Source organism: Phalangium opilio, unplaced genomic scaffold (genome assembly GCF_054372755.1).
Source record: "Phalangium opilio isolate 3A_F unplaced genomic scaffold, DU_Popi_V2 ptg000105l_1, whole genome shotgun sequence".
NCBI lineage: Eukaryota > Metazoa > Arthropoda > Arachnida > Opiliones > Phalangiidae > Phalangium > Phalangium opilio.
Genome location: NW_028324207.1, coordinates 4,356,224 through 4,377,360, shown reverse-complemented (window position 1 = coordinate 4,377,360; position 21,137 = coordinate 4,356,224). Strand labels below are relative to the sequence as shown.

At 35.7% G+C, this 21,137-nt stretch overlaps 1 protein-coding gene across 1 annotated transcript in view; it reads right to left on the bottom strand.

Annotated features, from left to right (window-relative positions):
- Positions 1-21,137, bottom strand: part of LOC149627437 (fibroblast growth factor receptor-like 1) — a 140,066-nt gene that overhangs the window by 46,597 nt on the left and 72,332 nt on the right. The window contains exon 3 of the mRNA XM_089852147.1: positions 19,521-19,723. Coding sequence (XP_089708273.1) covers positions 19,521-19,723 — 203 coding nt within the window. The remainder of the gene's footprint in view (positions 1-19,520; positions 19,724-21,137) is intronic.

Here is a 21,137-nt window from a genome sequence, read left to right as displayed (position 1 = left end):
ATCGTCTTTGTATTAGAGAGGATATATACGAGCCATGAAAAGGGATAAAGGATATAAGGAAAGATTTTTTAACGAATCGAGCTCGTCATTCTTCCATCGCCTCTGGTTCGTGACGTTACGTCTCTATATCCGTGTGTATGTATAACTACTCGATTTATCCGAGTGAAATAATAGGCGATTTTTCGCTTCTGATTCCGAATTGAAAGACGTGTCGGAATTTCCTCTTATATACTTTTCTCTTTCTTTTTCACTTCTTCTTGGCATTGGTCTGTTTTTTTTTTTTTTTCAATTGGTACGTCTCTCACTAACCCTCTAAAACTGAAATCCGAACGGTGTCCGAAATATATCTTTGGAATTTTCTGTATTGCATTTGTCTCGGTCTGGTAATCGCTGCACGCTAGTGTTAAGGACGGATACCCGTCTCTAAAAATGAGCTTTTTAAAATACTTCAGAATCTTATAGAACCTAAACCTCTAAGAAGGAGAAGGGTCGACGTTTGGTGGCGTTCTGAACGAAAATTTTAGCCCCATCGTAAAAAACGAAACAAAAAAAAAACAAGCGCAAAGTCTTTTGAGAAATTTTGGAAAGAATGGTTTAAAGAATGCTCTAGGTTTTTTTTATTAAAGAGTCAGAATTACCAACATGAGAGAGAAAGTAATCGCCGGCAGAAGAATTTTACTCTCCGACTTCTCAACGAGATTATTGCCCCAAACTTGATAAGCTTACGTCGTAACTTATATTTATTCGTTGACGGGAATTGCACCAACAGAAAAAACCTTCAGAGAGAATATTTTAACCACTTTAATCTTGAAATTTTATACGAAGGGTAAAACAGTAGGATAATAGTTTTACCCCTTTTCTTCTTTGGATAAATTTAAACTAAAACTAGGTCAAAGGGAGCATGCTTTAGTTTAGAATGCCTTGAATTTTTAACTTGCACTATTTTAGCGAAAGTGCCCGGTTTCACTTTAGCCCTTTTGCGTAGTCTAGCCGAAAAGCTCTAGGTCGTCTTTTTTAAATTTTATAATTAAATCTTATCTTATAATTAAAGTAATTTAAAAATGCACCTTTGTTTTCATATTCAAGAAAAAGTGTATGATAATTAATTTTTCTTTTTTTGACTTTTCCTCGAAAGTGAGAAACTTCACCAAATACCCAAACAAATATTGCACAAGCAATTGGAAACTAGTAAGTAACAACATTTTTTTTATACCACACCCCGAGGGGCTGATCATCGAAAAATATGCCCAGTCGATTTCAGATTTCAAAAAATTCTAAATGATTTCTAAAGATTTGAAAATTTTCAGAAATTTTTACAATTTCCAAAAATTTCACCAAAATTTCGTAAGATTTCAAACAAAGTTGGAAAAATTTCATGATTTCAACAGAGATTTATTTCCATAGAGTTTTATGATTTCAACAGATTTCGAAAAATTTCCAGAAATGTCATCCAAAATTTTATAAAATTTCCAAAAATATCAACCAAGGTTTCAACCAAGATTTCATAAAACTTCCGAATTTTAACAAAGGTTTCCAAAGATTTCAACTAAGATTTCCAAAAATGTTGAGATTTTAAAATTTCAGCCAAGATTTAAAAAATTTCAAGATATTGGAAATCTGATTTCATGGGCGTTTGTAAACTCGATTTCGCAAGTTATCAGCCCCTCGCCACACCCCTTCCTTCTATTCTTTTAAACGCTTTCAGTGCAATTTTGTTTTTACAAGAGTCCTCGGGAAGAATGCGATTAATATGGTGTCTGTACTTGAGAGGTCAAGGAGCTCCGGTGGACACGGGGAAGTTGGCACCATAGGGTAGGATCGCCGACTTGTGTCGCAATCCCTAACACTTTGTCACCCAAAAACTTGGCTTACAGGAGTGAACCACATACCCAACGCGCCTTTTTTTGTTGCGAACGATAACAAAGCAGTACTATGCCGGAGACGACGCAAGAGATATTAGGAGTGACAAGTGCTGGAAAAAGCTAACGAAATAATTGAGACTTAAAGCGGGTCAAATCAGGGTTATATAAAGAATGAAACGTAACAAAAGCTAGGTAAACGCTGTAGAGCGTACACGTGAGAAGAATGACGGTTTTGTTTGTTGTGGAATTTACAGCTTGCAAACGAGGGGCTGATCACTTGCGAAATCGAGTGTACAAACGCCCGTAAAATCAGATTTCCGACATCTTGAAATTTTTGAAATCTTGGGTGAAATTTTAAATCTTGGCTGAAATTTTAATAAACTTGGTTGAAATTTTGAAATCTAGGTTGAAATTTGGAAATCTCGAAATTTTTGGAGATCTTAGTTAAAATCTTGAAATCTTTGGAAATCTGACTTAAAATCTTCGAGAATTTTAGTTGAAATTCGGAAGTTTTATGAAATGTTTGACGAAATTTCTGCAAATTTTTCGAAATCTGTTGATATGATAAAACTTCTAAATAAATTGAAATCTCTGTAGAAATAATGAAATTTTTTCAACTTTGTTTCAAATCTTACGAAATTTTTGTGAAATTTTTGGAAATTGCAAAAATTTCTGAAATTTTTTAAATCTTTAGAAATCATTAGGAATTTTTTGAATTCTGAAATCGAGTGTACATATTTTTTGGAAGTGATTAGCCCCTCGGTGCAAAGCCATTTATGATAAAATAGGTTCGAGGGCCGCACTTGAAAAACACTCGGGCAAATTGTTGGACGTAATTGGTTTGAAATATGTAAGTAGGTTGGTTAAGTACCACAATATAACAAATTAATCTGCATGAAAAGACGAATTTGAATCAGCCTATTTTTAACCGATACATTACATGTTTTTTTTTAAGATAGAGAATATTAAACATTTTTTTTAGATACAAGTTGGGAAACCAAAATAAACCTCTCCGAGCCGAGACGAATTCACTTTCTAAACACAGGTCCACCAGCCAATGAGAAAAACCGGAAATACATAGTTCAAATTGGCGAAATATTGCCAAGGTCTTTAGCAAAGGCTTAAGCGTTTAACAATTTCCTTTGTATCCTCAATAATTCTAATGAAGACCTAAAATGTATCACTGAAGGGTGTATTTAACTTTCGGCTCACTCTGAACCGTTAACATCCCCTATAAGAGGAGGCGAAACAAGGTCATTTCTAGTTTAAATCTAGGGTATCTTATTTCACAGACCCAATCGTTTCAACATTTGTGGATAGATGAAGAATTAACATCCATATTACCTAATGAATATAACAAAATGCGTTTACACTATATATAAATGTAGTAAAGCTGAATTAAAAAATAAACACCAAATTTGAAATGTTAATATCAAAAGATGTTCTTGGAATATTAAGATGAAACAGAGCTTTATAGCTACACAACTACTTAAAGAATCGTAATGCCGAAAAATATTTAAAATATTTCCATTTAATATTCTGCAAAAAGGAAATGTTATCGTTTTGTAAGAGATCTTATCATCCTACTCGCTTTATATTAACTTTGATGTGCGTGTAGTGTTTCGATTCGGATGCCATCTTCATTACTCGTTCTATATAAACTCTCACTTGTGTCATTACATAGAAATAAGTTTATCTTAAATAATTAATTAAATATAAATGATATTAATTATTTTAATCGCCAGTAAATAACTTTAAAAATAGTTAAATCGTTTAAAATAAAGTTGTTCCTATTATCTTTCGAAACTTTGCTAATATTGACGTTTAAAGTGAAGGGTACCCCTCTTGAACGCTTTCTTCAAATTTTGGGGTATATATACGATTCGTTTCCATTATAATAATAGATAAAAACGCATTCGCGTGAACCGGTGGTGGAAGCCCTGCCATTGGGAGGCTAGACGTTTCTCGTAACCCTAGCCGATCGCCGCGTATATCTTAAAACCAAACGATAACGATGGAGAAGAAGCCGGAATGAACAAAGACCTGAAGGTGGTGGTGCATAGAAGCTGGTGTCAATGTGGGATTGACGAAGAACAGAAGATGGTGGTGCTTACGAGCCATCAAGTACAGGCTAGTGTCAATGTGGGATTGACGAAGAACTGAAGATGGTGGTGCTTACGAGCCAGCAAGTACAGGTTAGTGTCCATGTGGGATGGACAAAGACTAGCAGATTGTGGTCATTAGAAGGCTTAGTTAGTAAAGACTGGTGTTGGCAGATGAATGGCCAAATTTCTGTGAGCCGCGAAGGCGTTCCGGAAATCGGGTATTTGTTTGCTCCGATTTGTAAACTGCGAACGCGGTCACGTGAGGTCTGACAGACAGACAGACACACAGACAGACACACAGACAGAGATGTCCAGTGCAATACCTCTCCGTGACGTCATCGTCACTCGGAGAGGTAAAAAATATAAATGCAATAAAAATTATTATGAAAAATAATAATATTCAAAACTAATAAAGAATCTACGATTAGTTTAAAGAATTAAAGAGCCAAGCCGACTTTCACGATTTTAAGATGATCATATTCCTTTTTAGTGGATCTAAGAGACAAAAAACGTTTTTCACGCATTCCTACTTATCAAATATCCCGGCTAATAAAGAAAAGGAAAATTTTCATTATGTAGAAGAAGCCTTCCGTACAAAGCCGGCCTTGTAAAGTTGAGAAAGGGTCGGGTAAGCTTAATGAAGGAAGGGCCGCCCTAGAGTATCCCGCCAGTGTAGAGCAAATTAATGATGCTGACTACCAAGGCGTCTAATTCCCCGCGCTTCCGCATATTCTATTATTCTTCCTTCGCTTTCCTACTGTTTTTGAAACTTTTCAAGAAAACGTAGTAAACTTTAACTTCAGAAGTATGAGCCGGAAAATTTCTCTGCTAATTTATTTAGTTCGTCCTCTTTCGTAGCTCGAGTTTTCCGGTGTTAAGCCTTTGCTTGCTCTTATCAACAAGAATATACCAAGAGGAACCGAAGATTAAGCCTTTGCCGGGGCTTTTAGAGGGGGTCCCTTCTTATTTTAGGGAATTACAACCGGTTATGGTGATTGGATTACTCGCCAAACCTGTCATTGCTTAGAATATGTCGTCTGCTTAGACACTGACATTTATCATTTTTAGAGCCGAATCTTTGGGTTATCGAAAAGAATGTTTTTGAGAAAGGTTTGAAAATGTATTATGGAAATAGCAAGATAATACGGAAAAGGTTTAATTGAAAAAAATTCATGAGTGTTATATTGAAACTCTATGAAATGTCTTAAATAAATATTTAAATTAAAGGTGCAAGAGGTAACTACATAAGCCTGCTAAAGCAGACTACAAAACAAATGACACGAAGCACGCGATCTTATGACTCAATGGTACTAGAACCAAAAAATCAGCTTTACCAGAAGTAAGATGAGACTAGAAGTACTGAGCTAACCAAATTCTTCACTTGGCGAAAGTGGATATTCTTGATAACACACCAACGGGTGGCCCTCTGGTGGCGGCTTCTGAATTTCCCCTTCAAAACGTGACAGGCTCGCGGTGGTAGACGGCCGAACTAGATTCAAGCACCCTCGTCAGTGTTCCGCGGCTTTAGGTTGAGGGGAAGGGGGTAGGAAATGTTTTTGGAACTCGACCAATTTTTTCTCTCTAGTGTAGGTGCGTGGGAAGCGGCATAAAATCCTCAAATTTGTTCACTAGTGCCAGGATCTATTACCAATGCTAGAGCCCTTTACTTCTAGTCTCACCTCACTTCTGGCTTTACTAAAGAATGGATAATCTTCTACTCCTCTTGGTGTATTCTCTTTGTTGTTAATTCCATCACGACCCGGACGCTAGCAAGAAAAATATCACTCGATGAGACCAGCAGAATGAGCGCATTTTTCATAAATAAAATATGAAGTGCTATTTTTCGAATTAAACGTTTACAAGAAAGAAAAAGAAATTTATTTAAGATGTTTGGGAAGAAATGTCTTTAGAAGGATTTTGCCAGCCACGTACTAATTTTCATTAATTGAAATGAGAGATTTACTAATTATAAAGTGTTGAACCAAAACAACATTCGCGATTCCCTCAGTTCTTATAAACTGCACAAATAAGCAACTGCCAGGTTACAAGTGATATCCTGGAAATTAATTTAGATAAGTAATCAAAGGAATGTTTTATTAATATATCAATGAAAAACTCACTGAAGAGTGAAAAGAGTTTCAGATCACTTTGGTTTCACTAAGGATATACTTATTAAATTATGCATTATAACTTCGCATGTCTGTTTGTAGGGTTATCTCTGTAAGCTGCAGGAAGTTAGAGTAGGTGGTGTTAGCATTGAAGGTTGAAGTGAATGGAAACGAAAACTGATGTGGAAAAGAACATGATACTTCGTAAAATTAATTATGGAAAATGGATTTGATTAATGGTCCCCGGTCGTATCACAGTTTTGAGCGGCCTCTACTGACTAAAATTAGCAATATTAACTATATAATGATATACGAAGGCATATTTTTACATCAAAAGTCATTCCAATAATAAATAAAATAAATTTAGTATGATTTTGAATTATAGAAAAATTATATAAGTAATTAACTATTTCCAACTGTCCCAAAATCATATTTAGCTGGACAGCGGGCGCCAGAAAAGGAAGAAAATTCAGGTTAAACCTATATTTGACCATCTTACTTCGTCAAACACATCAACGACTCATTCTTATAGGGTGATAAGCCCTTCACCCGTGACCAGTCTAGATGGTTTCCTTACCACATTCTTGTGGTGCAAGGATAATTTTACGGCAATTTCTGGTGCTATTAGGGAAATTATAAGTGGGCTCAATAACGCTAATTGATATTTTATCTTTTCAAATCTGTTTCATCAAACATCGTAACACAAATATTTCACTAAGCTTGTTGAACAGTAGGGAGTTTTAAAAGTGCGGTGACCAATGTTCTTGGTTCATTTGCATAAATCAATTAAGAGTATAGCGTCACTTCATTCAATTTCTCTACTAGCACCTGTAAATCTCGTTCATATTATCCGTCGAAACAATTTCTAGACTGGTCACCAGCCAAAATTACCACCCTGTACATTATGAAAAGTTAGTATTTTAATCCTTAGACTTACAATAGCTGCTTTGTAATTTTATAAACAGACTACATAATGGCAAATTCTTTGATAGCATTAAAATTTTATTGGCCTGTTGAAGCGGCATAATATTTAATAGCTAATGAACCAACGGAATAAGAAATTTGACAAATATTTAAAGTGATAAAATAATCAGTATCGTATTCGTAAACTTCATGAATTTCGAAGCGGAGTAGAATCTTAAACCAAACTACTGAAAATCGTTCTTAATTTAATAACTAAGACCTATCTTGGTAATCCACCAACAGAATGGGAAATCTTCGAGATAGTTGAGAGATTTCGAGCGCTAAGCCTAGGCAAAAGTCACCAAAACTAATTTGCGCTTATCCGTCTCCAATGCTCAAGTTGACGTCATTACCACTGAAAACTGGACTTTACCTAATGGAAACGTTCAGATAACATAACCTTATACCTTAAGAGAACGAATTTTTTCTAAATGCAAAAGGAAAAATATTAAAAAAAATTATAAGTTATTTCTAAACAATTAGCATTTAATAATTTAAAAACGAGGACTACTGCGCCACCATTGCTTTAGTGGCGTCTGCTAAATCGAACCTCTTATTCCTTACCTATCTCAGCCTGTGAGAATTAAACCAATCCCTTAGGTGTGAGTCGTTCGATTTAGCAGACGCTACTAAGCCAATGGCGCGTGGCGCAGTAGTCCTCATTTTTAAAAGTAATTTAACGGTAATTATGTTGTAATAAGAGATCATTTATTTTTTTTTAATATTTTTCCTTTTATATTTAGAAAAAAGGCGGTCTTTTAAGGTATAAAGTTATGTTACTTGAACGTTTCATTTAGGAATCTTTCGCATTTTATTTAGTCACCATCAGCAATGAGACCTGGCTAGGCCCTAAGACCATTAAAGTGTTAGTGACATAATTTTCGTCACCCACAAACTTAAAATGCTAAAAAAATCCTTGAAAAATCTTGTTTATTATGATATGTTTACTTTTGTATTTGGTTTCGTAGAAATTTGTAAAATTGCAATCAAAGTTTTGTGTTTGGAAAAGGCCTAGTTAAAATTTTGTTTCGCTTGATGACGTAGTAAGGAGAAACTTTCACTCTAGATGTCGCTCACGTGAGGCCTATAAGTGTCTCAGCGCCGCGTTAAGCCTATTTTATTCAGATTCGCGCGGCATTAGTAGACTCTGGAGTCTCGGGCGCGCGCGCTTGGCTTTTCCGCGAGATGCCGTGAGTGACGTAGCAAGGAGAAAACCCGCCAAAAATCTTCTCCGCAAAATTTGCTTTTGCCCCCCCAAATTTCAAGTTTTCAAAGTGTTTTTCTGTGTTTTCCTTCATATTTAAATATTAATCAAGCATATTTTTGGAATCAGAAGAGTTTAAACTCTCAAAAAAGTAAGGTTTTCTTTAGATTTGAGATAATTTTTAAATCACGTCGCTATTCCTTTAACAACCCCCGGGACTCGCAACACAAGCTTTCTACTTTTCGTGGTTTTCTGTTGCGCGCGATCCTAGCGACCCTAGCGGTATATTGAGGAAACCTTTAGGGGGTACCGAATTTCCGGTTTACAGGTTCCTCTCTTTGCTATTTAAAACTGGCGGATCACGACGCAGATGATGAGAATGAAAATGTTAACGTGTACATATTTTTTTACCTACCATATTGCAGATATCAAGCTAATTTAGCGATATTATTATTTTGCTATTTTATCATAATTGTACATTAAACCGTTGCGGCCTCGGTCTCCGAATTTAGAAGAAGACGATCTTATTTCTTTTTTTAAGCGATACTCGGAACCGGAAGTTCTGTACACCTTACAAGTTTCTATCCGTTGCCGCTTGGTGGCACCCTCATCGCAAAAACAGCGGTAACTCCTAGAGGCGGCAATTTCAATACGAGGATCTTATTGGGTTGCGAGTCCCGCGGGTTGTTAATGGTCTTAGCTAGGCCCTTAGTCCAAAGGGCCATTTTTCGAAGTGTTGGGTTGCATGTTCAACCCAAAAAGACCAAAAGCCCGTCTATGATATGCCCAACCAATACACTAAATATTATGAAATCGTTTGGAAGGCGCGGACGATGTAGTTTATAATTTAGGTAGTGCCAACACGGAAGACCAACATTTTTTCAATGCACCTCGCTACTTGTGAATGAAGTACACTAAAAACTATAAGGATGAAATTACCTTAAGCGAAGAAATAAGCATAAGAGAAACTCCGAAGTCTAAGCGCCTACAGTGCCGGATTATCCAGTTGCCCCCGTTGGTCAGCCTTAAGCTCTCAGCTGTCATATTGCAGTGGGCCCCCCGAACGCCAAGTGCCCAGGGGCCCCAAGGGTGTTGATCCGGCAGTTATTATAACTCAGTCTATCAGTCAGTTAGGGTTTTGATTAATAATGATATAAATTTTCGAGATTCAAATAATTTTTCTAAAACTAAAAAACAGTCTAGTTAAGTTCGAAGTGAAACTATCTCTTTAAACAAATCTCTTGGCTCTAATAACCTAAACGAAGCAGAAACTTGGAAATAAAGAGTAATTAATTATTCAGTCCAAGACATTTAAAACTATTCTCAAGAACATTTGCATGTATACGAGTAAAACTAAATACAAACTCGCATTAATTTCTAGAAAGACCATCTCCTAGAAAACTTGATTTAACATACAATGTATGAATTTTAAGTAACAGAGAAGTGGAGAAAATGTCGTGTGTTATAGTTTGTAATTTGATTTTCGACCTACGAGTCTAAAAATGGCCAATAAACACGCGAGAAATACATTTTGAATTTCTCAACACGGAAGAAACTATTATTGGAGTTACTTAGCAGCACCGGATCTTAACGGAATTCGTAGCTATAAAGATTCGACTCGGTTTACGTGTGTTTTGTTGTTTAGAGCTTGGGAGTATTGGCCACAAAAATAGCGTGACTTCGATTAAATTGCGTTGGAGAGTAAGCCCAGGATATTATTTCACTAGCTCCAATTAGTCTGGAGATTGTTCGGTCGGCTTGGTGACGAATATCGCGTCGCTAATCCGCCTAACAATTTCGCGCCTTAAGTATTTCGCATAGGGCCTGAGAGAGTTTAAGTTATGGAGATTCGGCAATTTCGAGCAAACTCCAAAGGGCGATCTCGATCATAGATATAAGAATTCAAATATAGTTTTTTTTCTCATTCTCTAGAGAAGAAAATTATAAATGCACCATCCTTCGTTTATGATGTAATTTAGGTTGAGCAATAATTATAATGTAAGCACACTATTGTTAATCTAGATTTTATCACGTGTCCATAACACCCAGGGGTTATATTTCAATGGGTCACGATTTCAATGCATAGAAGTAGAGATGTGAAATTTTAAAAATGGCAATTTACCTGGTAAATTACGGAAAAATTTTCTTCATTTTTAAAAACGGTAATTTGCCAGGTAAATTACCGAAAAATTGCCGAAATTTTTAAAAATGGTAATTTACCAGGTAAATTACCGATAAAATTTTCGGGATAACTAAAATTACCGTTCAGCTGGTAATTTATATTTTTTTATATTTTCACAGGCTTATTACCTCGGTAATTTACGGTTAAATTACCATTGTAAAATTACGTTAAGATATAAATCGGTATTTGGTAAATTACAGACTCCCATCTCTACATAGAAGGGTGGTCTACACAGCCAACATCAGAAAATTTTGATGAAGTGGAGAAAAAGGGTAATGAGGAGAGAACTTGCTAACTGTAAGGGTTTGTTCCCAGGATTTTCATCTTTAACTAAAGACATACTTCACTCTTGGGTTTTCACCTTTACCTCAAGACATAACTTCACTCTTCTATAATTACTATTAGCAAAGAGACCCAGCGTCACTAGTCTGCCCATGGGAACATTTTTGTTACATTTCTGGAAAAATGATACCCAAAAGATGTGAAATTGGTTGAAACTCACGGACATTATTCCATAAAGAGGTTTTATTTTACATTTCTGGCCACCATCGTTCAATAAGGACGCTATTTCGACAATATCTCCTTAATGCGTGCCTATAGTTGAAGAAAAAAGGCCCTATGTATTTCTTCGAAGGAGGTGAAGTGGTTTGGGCTGGGTCACTGCCTCCGTTCGCAAAAATGACATTTTAGTTTGTAATGTTTCCCGCTAGGGGCGCAGTTTCTCAGGCTTTGTAGTCTCAAATCGTGGTGAAATGACTTCGCAATTTAAATTATCCCAACCCGCTATAGCTGATAACGCGCAAATATTCCAAATATCGTGGGAATCTGCTTATAAACCGCGTCATTTAGGCAATCTTATACAATCTTAAGCCTCCCTAAAACTAACAACATGTATGAACCTTGATAGATAAAAGGGGCAATGGAGGGGCGTTAATCACTTCTGACCCTTAGTCTCGACTTATTATTATTGCATATATAAGAAAATGGTTATAGATTTGGTACTGGGTCCTGCAGTTTTGCAATTCTCATGCGAAATAGTAGTTCTTAATAACAACTGCAATGCCATACACGTACTCTCTCAAAAGTAATTAATAATGATAAAATGCATTCGGGGAATGGAATTGTGTTCGAAAAGCCGAGATAAGTAAATTTTTGAAATAGATTACCAGTAAAATAAGTTATTTCAACGGAAAACGGTAATGAAACGTTGTTTTTTCTTAAGCATGCCTTTAAGTTTCAATTAGAAAGAAAAACTAATGTCTGATCCTTCAGCCAAGTGATAGACTTTTGATTCTAATCAAGACATTTTTGATTAATAAACATTAAGTTTTCGTTTAGCTCATCTTAACCGACTTCGCGAAGTCATTCTATTATTTCGTTTCTTCGTTCACACGCTATGAATGCGGATGAAAAAAATTTCGCCAACTTCTCTTCGGGCAGCATTTTTAGGTCTGGTCGAAGGTGATGTAAGGTGTATAGATTTTAATATCAACGTTCATATATCTATGACGTCGATCGGGTTGAACACGCAATCTGAAGTTACTCTAGTTCCAATATTCTTGGCGTCTAATCTTGGACGGCGCGTGCAAGTCCCTAATGAATATACCCCCAAGGGGTTGACCTTTTTCCACCCTCTTTATAACGGTTAAGTGTATATCAGAACCAAAGGGAAGGATCGCGAGTGTGTATGCGCCGAGAACACCTTTTGTCTGGAACATTGACTTCTACAGCCCCTATCCTACTCCTCTGCCTCCGCTTTCCTTTCTTTTTAATAAGGAGGCTCTTTCGCTTCACCGTTAGTCCTCTATAAGTCGTTGGAAGGGCCGTCGAGGTTGAGCAATCAACTTTTCAAAGCCAACTCACGTTTCTGGAAGTCGCGCGCGGCTAGGCTCCAAGCTCTTCTAATCAGATCGACGAGAACTTGCCCGGTTCCTTCGCCTAGCTCGGCGAAATAAAATCAACGCTTTTTCGCGGTAATTGGGAATGGCTGTAGTTTTATCTCGAATTCGCGCGAATTGATTTCTCCACTTTACTCTTTACTTACCACCCCCCACCGATCCTCCCATCCTGTTACTAATAAGATAGACGAGGAATGAAAAGTCCCGCGCCAACCTTCGCCCAGGTATACAAACAACTGTTTCGCCCTCTGACTTTTGCACCACACCATGTTTTCCTTGCTTTAAAAACCAAAAGAAAAGAAAGACCTTCAAACTACTTCTAAAATTAAACGAAAGCGGATTTCGTGCCTAATCAACTATTCATTTTATTTCAAAACGTAAACGAAGTCAGAAAGCTAGACCTCAGTTCTTTAGTTATAATTTTTCCTTGCCCTTGGGTTCAACAATTCTTTTCTTAACTCAGTATAGATTCTACAAGTCTTTTTAATGCGTTTTTGTGTTGGTATTGAAGGTGGTTAAAACCGTTTCTTAAGTTTTGGTCCAACCTCGAAATCACCACTTTGATTTTAATACGCTGCCAGTGGTGGCCAGTGATAATTTAGGATATACGGGGCTTATTAAATTTCTGAACCAAAAATACTTCCTCGTTTGAGTTTTTTTGTTGTAAAATGTGGAAGAGTGAAGTATTTTTGTGAAATGTGAAAGAGTGAAGTAGATTCGATTCAAGGAATATTTAATACTTGAACATATGAAAATAAAAATTCACAAAAAATTTATGAAGTAGGGGAAACGTCTCACATGTTAATACTTGGAATTAAGGTTTTAACTCTATGCGGGTTTCAAAATTAGTATTAAAAATACTTTAAAATGAAGCCTTTTTCGCAATATAAAGGTAGGGTGGGCTATCATTCCGTAATCCATAAATTATTTTATTATATGGATTACGTAATTATTAAATCATAGATTGAAAGTGACTTTCCATTTCAAAAGCAAAGGTACAGTGCAGAGATTTCTTGGGAACTCAATTATTATTTTTCTCAAGAAAAGTATCCACAGGATAAACTTCCAGCTCAGTACTAGACAAAAGGACTTTTTAAGACATTTTTCAATGGATTTTCGCGCACTCGTGTATACTCCTCGTGCAAAACCAAGGGATTTCTCAAAATATTTCAATAGTTTCACGCAGTTTCTTTTTAAATACGCAGTAAAGGAAACGTTTTATTTTTTGGCGAGTCGAAACCTAAAACTCGAACGTTCTCGACAGTAGGGAAAAGAAAGTGTTAGATGGAATTGGCGATAAACATGAAACGTGAACATCCTCCGACCAAAGAGTTGCCATTCTGGACAGTAGTTTTTGTGTTTCTTAGAACGATTCTGGGACTGATGACGTTTATTATCAATCTTAATTTTATGGCGAATTTCTATGAAATTACGGGGCATAATCGAATACAATAGTAAATAGGCAGAAAATTTCAAAATTGACCTTAACATGGCTTGATAAGTAAGGGTTAAGATTGGTTCGGGGATGCTAGCCGGCAAATTTCCTAGGCTACGATAATTTTGGGGTTTCAATAGAGGTCACCCTCTCTCGACGTATCCTGACAAGTTTCTGTGAAATGATTACTTTTAATTGGATTTTATGTATTTAAAGGAAAATTAAATTTTTGGTTTAGTTTTTGATGACTGATTGTAATTGAAATTGTGGTATGGTTACAATCCGAGCAAATGTTGCAATGGATGAGTAGCTACGTTTGTCATTATACAGTACTCTGTCCAAACCGCTTTGGAAATAATCCAGGCAGATCGTTTACGACCATTAGATCGCGATCTCGCTTACGTAACCTAACTAACATTAATCACAGTAATTTAGAAAATTGTAGATACTATTTAGAGCAAAATCGCAAAACCTTGCATGGGGTGAGATAGATCATTTACGTTATATTTAGGGCACAGAACGTTTGCCTGATTGGAAATATATTAAATAGCATAGAATCTAATTATTTAATTGCCTTAAAACAAGCAGTTAAATTAAAACAATTTTAAACCAATCAGTTAAATTAAAACAATTATAAACCAAGCAGTTAAATTAAAACAATTGATATATGCTGTCTTTCTGAAAGCCAGAGTAAACAGGCGAAAAACACTATTTTAGAAGACTACAGGGAAGACGTCCGGCCACGGGAAGTAGAAAATTAAAACTATAGGCACCGTTTAAAATACACATCGCCAATTCTTGAATGAAATAGTGAACAAACCAGGACACGCCTTTAACGAAAAAATTCGTCCACAAAGTTGGCAGTTGCTACTATTGCCCCTGTTGAGACAAAATCGCCCTAGCGGAACTACGTCATTTTAGTAACTAAGTTAAAGGTCACGTGAGAGGGTGACTCAAATTCCACTCCATTAATCTGCGGATAATGTAAATACCGACTATCACTGTTACAGTTTTGAAACACACAGTAATTATCTTACCCATTTTTACTAACACATTTTGCTTTATTTTTTCAGCCGCAGATGGCGTTAGCAAAACCGGAAATAACAGCTTCAATTTGTCCCCTATTTTTCTCTCTCAAACTTCCGTCCCCTTCGCTTAAAGGAATAGCGACGTTGTTTAAAAATTATCTAAAGTCTAAAGAAAACCTTACTTTTCTGAGAGTTTAAACTCTTCTGATTCTAAAAATATGCTTGATCATTAATTAAATATCAGGGAAAACACAGAAAAACACTTTGAAAATTAGAAATTTGGAGGGCAAAAGCAAATTTGCTGAGAAGATTTTTGGCGGGTTTTTGTCCTTAATACGTCACTCACGGCATCTCGCGGAAAACTCAAGCACGAGCGCCCAAGCCTCCCTAGTCTACTAATTCCGCGCAAATTTGAATAAAATAGGCTTAAGGCGTCACGTGAGCGACTTCTAGAGAGAAAATTTCTCCTTACTACGTCGTCAAACGAAACAAAATTTTAACTAGGCTTTTTCCAAACACAATACTTTAAATTACAATTTCATGAATTTCTACGAAACCAAAAAAAAGAAGTAAACATATAATAAACTAGATTTTCAGTTTGGGGATGACGAAAATTATGTCGCTAACACTTTATCTTCCCAACCCCTTCTTGTTATAACTAGTGGATGTCTCGGTATATACGTGCAAAGGGACGGCGGCTAAGTCCTGGATTGTTCACTACTTCGTTCATGGCCAATCCTTATGTGTAATATTCTCTTTGCAAACTTCCATATGAACCAATTTTTTTCGACCATGCTTCATTTTGTATCTGTCCAGTGTTAATATCGATTTAGAATAGCCACGAATGACCCAGTTACCTTACAATAAAGTTTCTTCACCTTTATCGTATTAGATTTTTATTCAATCTCAACATCATTATCCTACATTCCTTTATTTCTAAAAATATCACTTTTTTTCACGAATTAGATTCGAATTGCGGACAAATTTAAATATGAATCATCAGTCTTTCGGAAGAGAGAAAATTGAGGACTGAAAAAGCTTTCGTGGGAAACATTAACCTCATTTAAGCGAATTGCCAAATCCCAGGAAATTCCTCCAGTCACTCGCGTGTTAGTAAAATGACCACAAATAAAAAAAAAGGACCCAAAATTTTGACTGTCGAAGAACAGATAAGGGAACGTAAAAAAAATTCATTTGAAATTTAAATTGGGCCTATAAACTGGTAAAAAATGGGGTTGGAGATGTTTCCTATTTAGTTTTCTCATCAGCAACATTATAGGTAAAAGTAAGACAGAAAAAAGGGTTCGAAAGGGTGAAATTTCATTGGATGCGTCGAAAACCAGGGCTGTTTCCAGAATCGAAAGAAAAATTGTATTTTAAATGAAACACTTCTACTTATTTAATATTTATGAAAAGCCACACAATGAGTTGTTAAGTTATAATTATTCCAAAATTTGATTTTACAGTTGTTATAAAGTTGCATTAAAAAACAGAACAATATAAACACGATGCTTTTTCTACGGAAAGTTAAGCCTAATAACTGGGAAATTTTCGATAAATTTTACCGGTGGAACTTGCTGAGGTGGTAAAGTCTTTGGGAGAACTCCAACGCCTTAGAAATCCAAGAGACTCCATCATTTTTAGTGGAAGTTGGGTTGGGATAATTAAATTATTCGGTGTTGGGTGGCTTTGAGATTAATGTCCCTGAAATGAACTGGAATTGGGAGGGATTGGAAATATTTTCAAATCTAATAGTGGAATACAGCTGGGATTGGCTTGTTGTTGGATTCTGTTGGCTTTGGCTTGGAGTTGACATTATAGTTTTCAAATAGAGTTAGTGGCACTGACAGACAGCTATAATATATATTACAGGAGTTGGGTGGCATCATTGATACGAGTCTTCCAGTTACATTATTCCGATAGACCCATGAGAGTGGACCCGGTTCCAACTCCCGAGACGAAAATTTTGTCGACTGCTTTTTGAAATTCATGTAACATAGCCCACTCGATCACTTGCTGTTTAGTGTTCAAATTATAGAAGCCCGTTTAATGCACTAGCGCGGGAAAAGTCTAAAGAGGATAAAAGTAAACACGAAGTTCTTTATCGGAAGTCGTCGGTTTTTTGTAAATACCCTTTGTTCTAAAATTCAGCTGACCTCAAATTTAAATAAGGTTTGTTTCAACGCATTATATTAAAAATATTCAAAAGTGGAAGTGGATGGTTTTCATTTATAAAAATTAGATTTTATCCGATTTTCTCATCGCCAGATTGCTTATTTTCAAAATGGCGGTTTCGATTTTATGTGCTAGTGATTCTCATTATTTCAGCAACGTAGCATTTTGAGAACCCTGTAGTATATAATCCTTGATTAAGTTTATTAACAGGTCGAAAGGGAAGCTTCAAACGGATGGTCTTATCCGACTAGGGGTATGTAAAGATTAAATTAAACGTATTTTTTAACGATACAACATTTTCTTCCTCACATACTTAGTGTTCTTTTGTAAGGGGTTTTTCCAATAAATAATGACTTTGAAATTTTTTATAGGGACGTTTATTATACTCGGGAAATACCATGGGATGTAGTCGTTAAGGTAGCTCATACTTTTTTGTTCTATGTGCTAATGACGCAGGAGGGATACTCTCGTATAGGGTAAGTTAGTCGAGGTTCCCAGAGCAAATTTATCAGCGGACGAAAAACATTTCAGCCTTAGTATGGTGATAGCGTAATTGCATAAGGGTGAGTTATCTATAATAAATAGTTTAATTTTTCAGGGTTTTCGGTGCGCAGTTCAAGAATTATCAGTTTCTCCTATAAGATTAAGTAGTTGCGCATAATGAACAACCATAAATGAAAGGATAGCATTAAAAATATAACCAATTGTATCGAAAGAACTTATGCATATGTAAGACTTATGCAGGAAAAATGCATAGAAGATTAAATGACTCTTGTAGAATAGTCGCAATACCTATGGGATAAATTATGTTCTATCAAACGTAGCTTCTTAAACAATGCGTCATGAACATGCGTTCTGTAATTCCAGTGACATTGGTTCACTCGCTTTTTTCAGTCATAAATTTTACAATTCTTGCTTAATTTCTTAAGAAGTTTATTTAAATCCCTTACTTAATTCGTTAGGGAAAATTATCTAGAATTGTCGCCGGCAAAGGTTTTTACCCTGCATATTGCTATTAATGAAACTTTTTCCTTTGTGTACTTATCAACTGAGAACGTGGTGACAAACAAACAGACAGATACGTTCATTTTAATACCTCACCGTGCCGTCATCGTCACTCGGAAAGATAAAAAGTTAATAATAAAGACAGCTTGTCATTTTCCACGGTATCAATGGATGAAAAAAGACTTCCATAGTGATTATTTGGCACTTCAGATTAGCACGCTTACAAAGTTAGAGTATAGAAAGATGCATTATTCGACCAGTGATTGAGTCGTTGGATTTTGCAAATGTTTTATATGAGAAACACAGCTACCTAAATGACTTTGTTAGTAGCGCTATGAAAACATTTAGTTTAATTTGTGAAACGAAATAGATAACTTTCAATAATAACAGATTTTCCATTGCCCCAAGTTCTTTTACCTGCGAACTTGCCTCGCAGTAAACTGACATTCATCCACAGCTTCAGCCATCGCTTAAACATAATGATGATATGTCAAAGAGCAAAATTCAAGGATGGAGTGAAATGGGGCACTATAAATTAGTAGAGCAAGGCTAATTTTGATGGGTGTCAAAATTAGACTTGTGGAATATGTGAGGTTAAAATATTCGTGTAGAAAAACCATGATCCGTCATTACGTGTTAACAACCACCATAAAAATTTTAAACTATTTTGAAAATGGAGAAATTAAAAGCAATATAACCGTTCACTGTTTTGTTTTTCCCAAAATCATTCGTCAGAAGGTGCTTTCACCCTAAATGCTTATAACTTCAGATTGATTTTGCGCGTCAAATTTCCTTACATCTACATATTCCCTCTTTTATATTTTAGCATTAGAAAATCGAGGCGTTTATCAGATAGTTTAAAAGTGTAAGAAATGAAGATTTTTAAAATATAGCATTAAGAGGGAAATTCTGTCAATCGGGGGAGGGAAGGACATCGTCTGAACAAATTTATGAAGAAGTCGACTCGGCACCCGAATTTCAATAAGCCAAACATTTCCCAGGGTGAATTTTAATATCTATTGTGTCGGAAAAAAAATCGATAAATCGATCAATCGAGTCCTCGCTTTTACAATAAAAGAGGATAAAAAATTTAGGGGAAGGAAAACTTAGAAGAATGCAAGCAGCCTCGAAGAACACAAAGTGCGCGTTCGTGCATTGTCGGATAGGAAACCCCAGTACTCGCGGAAGTTCAGAAAAAAGCTTTCTTCGCGAGCCTTGTCTGAAGAAGGTATCTATGTATATACGCCCGTTTTTTTATTATTTCTATCCACATTATACAGTATAGAAACGCGTAATAAAAATAAGTGATACTGCCTGGCCCTCGCTTCAGATATGAAAGTTTATTCGCGTCTACTTTGCATGGTATTTTAGGCGATGAAATTAAGTCGGCTAGGAAAGTTTTAGGAACTCGACAATCTTCCGGTCGGCGAATCTTTTCTTATTGAAGCGAGTAAAAATGGCGATAAAATGCTTCTTTAATAGATTATAACTCACGCAAGCCTTATTACGAAAAAAATGATCCACGGAGTAATGAATAAATTACGTATTCTCTTACCGTTTTGTCGCCTAAGTTCCTGACGATGCAGTGTAAGTAGGCGGTGAGTCCCAGTTGCGAGGTCACGTTCCTGGACGTGGCGTTGTCGAAAGACGGTACGATGTAAGGTCCGGCGCTCCACGGGACGGCTGCCATTGGATTCGGGGACGTCGTATCCGCCTTGCTTTTTCCGTTCTCATCTTCAGACTTCTTCTCTTCCAAATCTGTTTTTTTTTTTATCAAGGAAAGGGAAAAAAATACGAAAAATGTTAATTCGAATCAAATTGTTCTGTAATAATTTTTTCTTAAAAAGTTTTGTTTCGCACAAACATCAATTTTTTAAAATATAATTTTAACTGGAAATTATTAATTTTAGAAGGTTTTGATTCTGTTGACAGTATATATGCCTGCCCTTGCTGGAACCCAAACCAAGATTCTGTTGTCAGACACAATAACGTTCTATTCTATTCTATTTGAACTTCATTCTTTGAGTAGTATTGATAAATATCTGAAAATATGCTTTTTGCATAAGGCTAAAACTTTGAAAATAAGGTCCCACTCCTTCACAATGCTTTGTTTCCTTAAGTGAAGGTCAATATTTCGAACTTTATTTCCGCTATACAAGTCTTTGATTTGACTATCAGCGTTAAAAGGTTGCTATTTTATAAAAAATTATATTAAAGGAGTAAAAAAATTGATTTTCAAATTCTTGATCCAACTTAGAATCCGCGAGACCATCTGCTTTATTTTATTTTCTCAATATCTTTCCCTGAGGATTTCCTCTTTCTACCTACCATAGGTTTGTACGGAAATGGCAGAATAGCTGAAAGGCTGGCAACATGGGTTGGAAACCGTGAAGGAAACTTTCCTATTTTGTACATGATCTAGAACTCTTAATATAGATTTTAATCTTGAAAGCTTTTACAATAATGGTCGGAAATATATTTAAAACTGAAAGTTGGTTTATTCTAAGAGAGCGGTAGATATGACTTGATACTGCCTCTAATGTATAAGGAAGGTTTTTTGGTTTGTTGTATCTTTTTTGTTTTACGTTTGCTGATTTGAAAATAATTGTACTGAACTTAAATCTGGGCGCTTAACGTGTGGTTAAAATTTCAAAAAGATCCATTTATTATCTAATTTTATGAAAAGTAAAGTTGCTAGGGTAGTTTTAGAATTCAAAAAATAAATCCGACATTTCGTGAAAAATACTATATTTTTCCATAGAGATAACATGGGAATTAATAAAAAAATTGAGGGTTCTCTAGAAAGCGATATAAAGAATACTATTAGTTCGTTACGTTTAAGAATCATCTTAAATGGAAGCTAAAAGTTCAGGGTAGTGCCTTTACATAGTTTTACTAACAAAATTTAAGTTTAAGTATTTATTTTAATGTATAAGGGAGATGACTTTTAAGCCTAGCACAAGAATTTTTAAACGTATTTTCTTCAAAGGAAATTTTTAATATTTGAAAATTATAAACACAACGCATAAAATTAATAATATAAATATTTACTGTAGGAACGTTGAATGAATGAACGAACTTTTAATACAGGACCATAGCCTAAGCTTTAGTTTGTTTCTCATAGAAATTCGGCGTCGAACGCGTAAGTCAAAGTTCTTTCGGCTTAATAAAT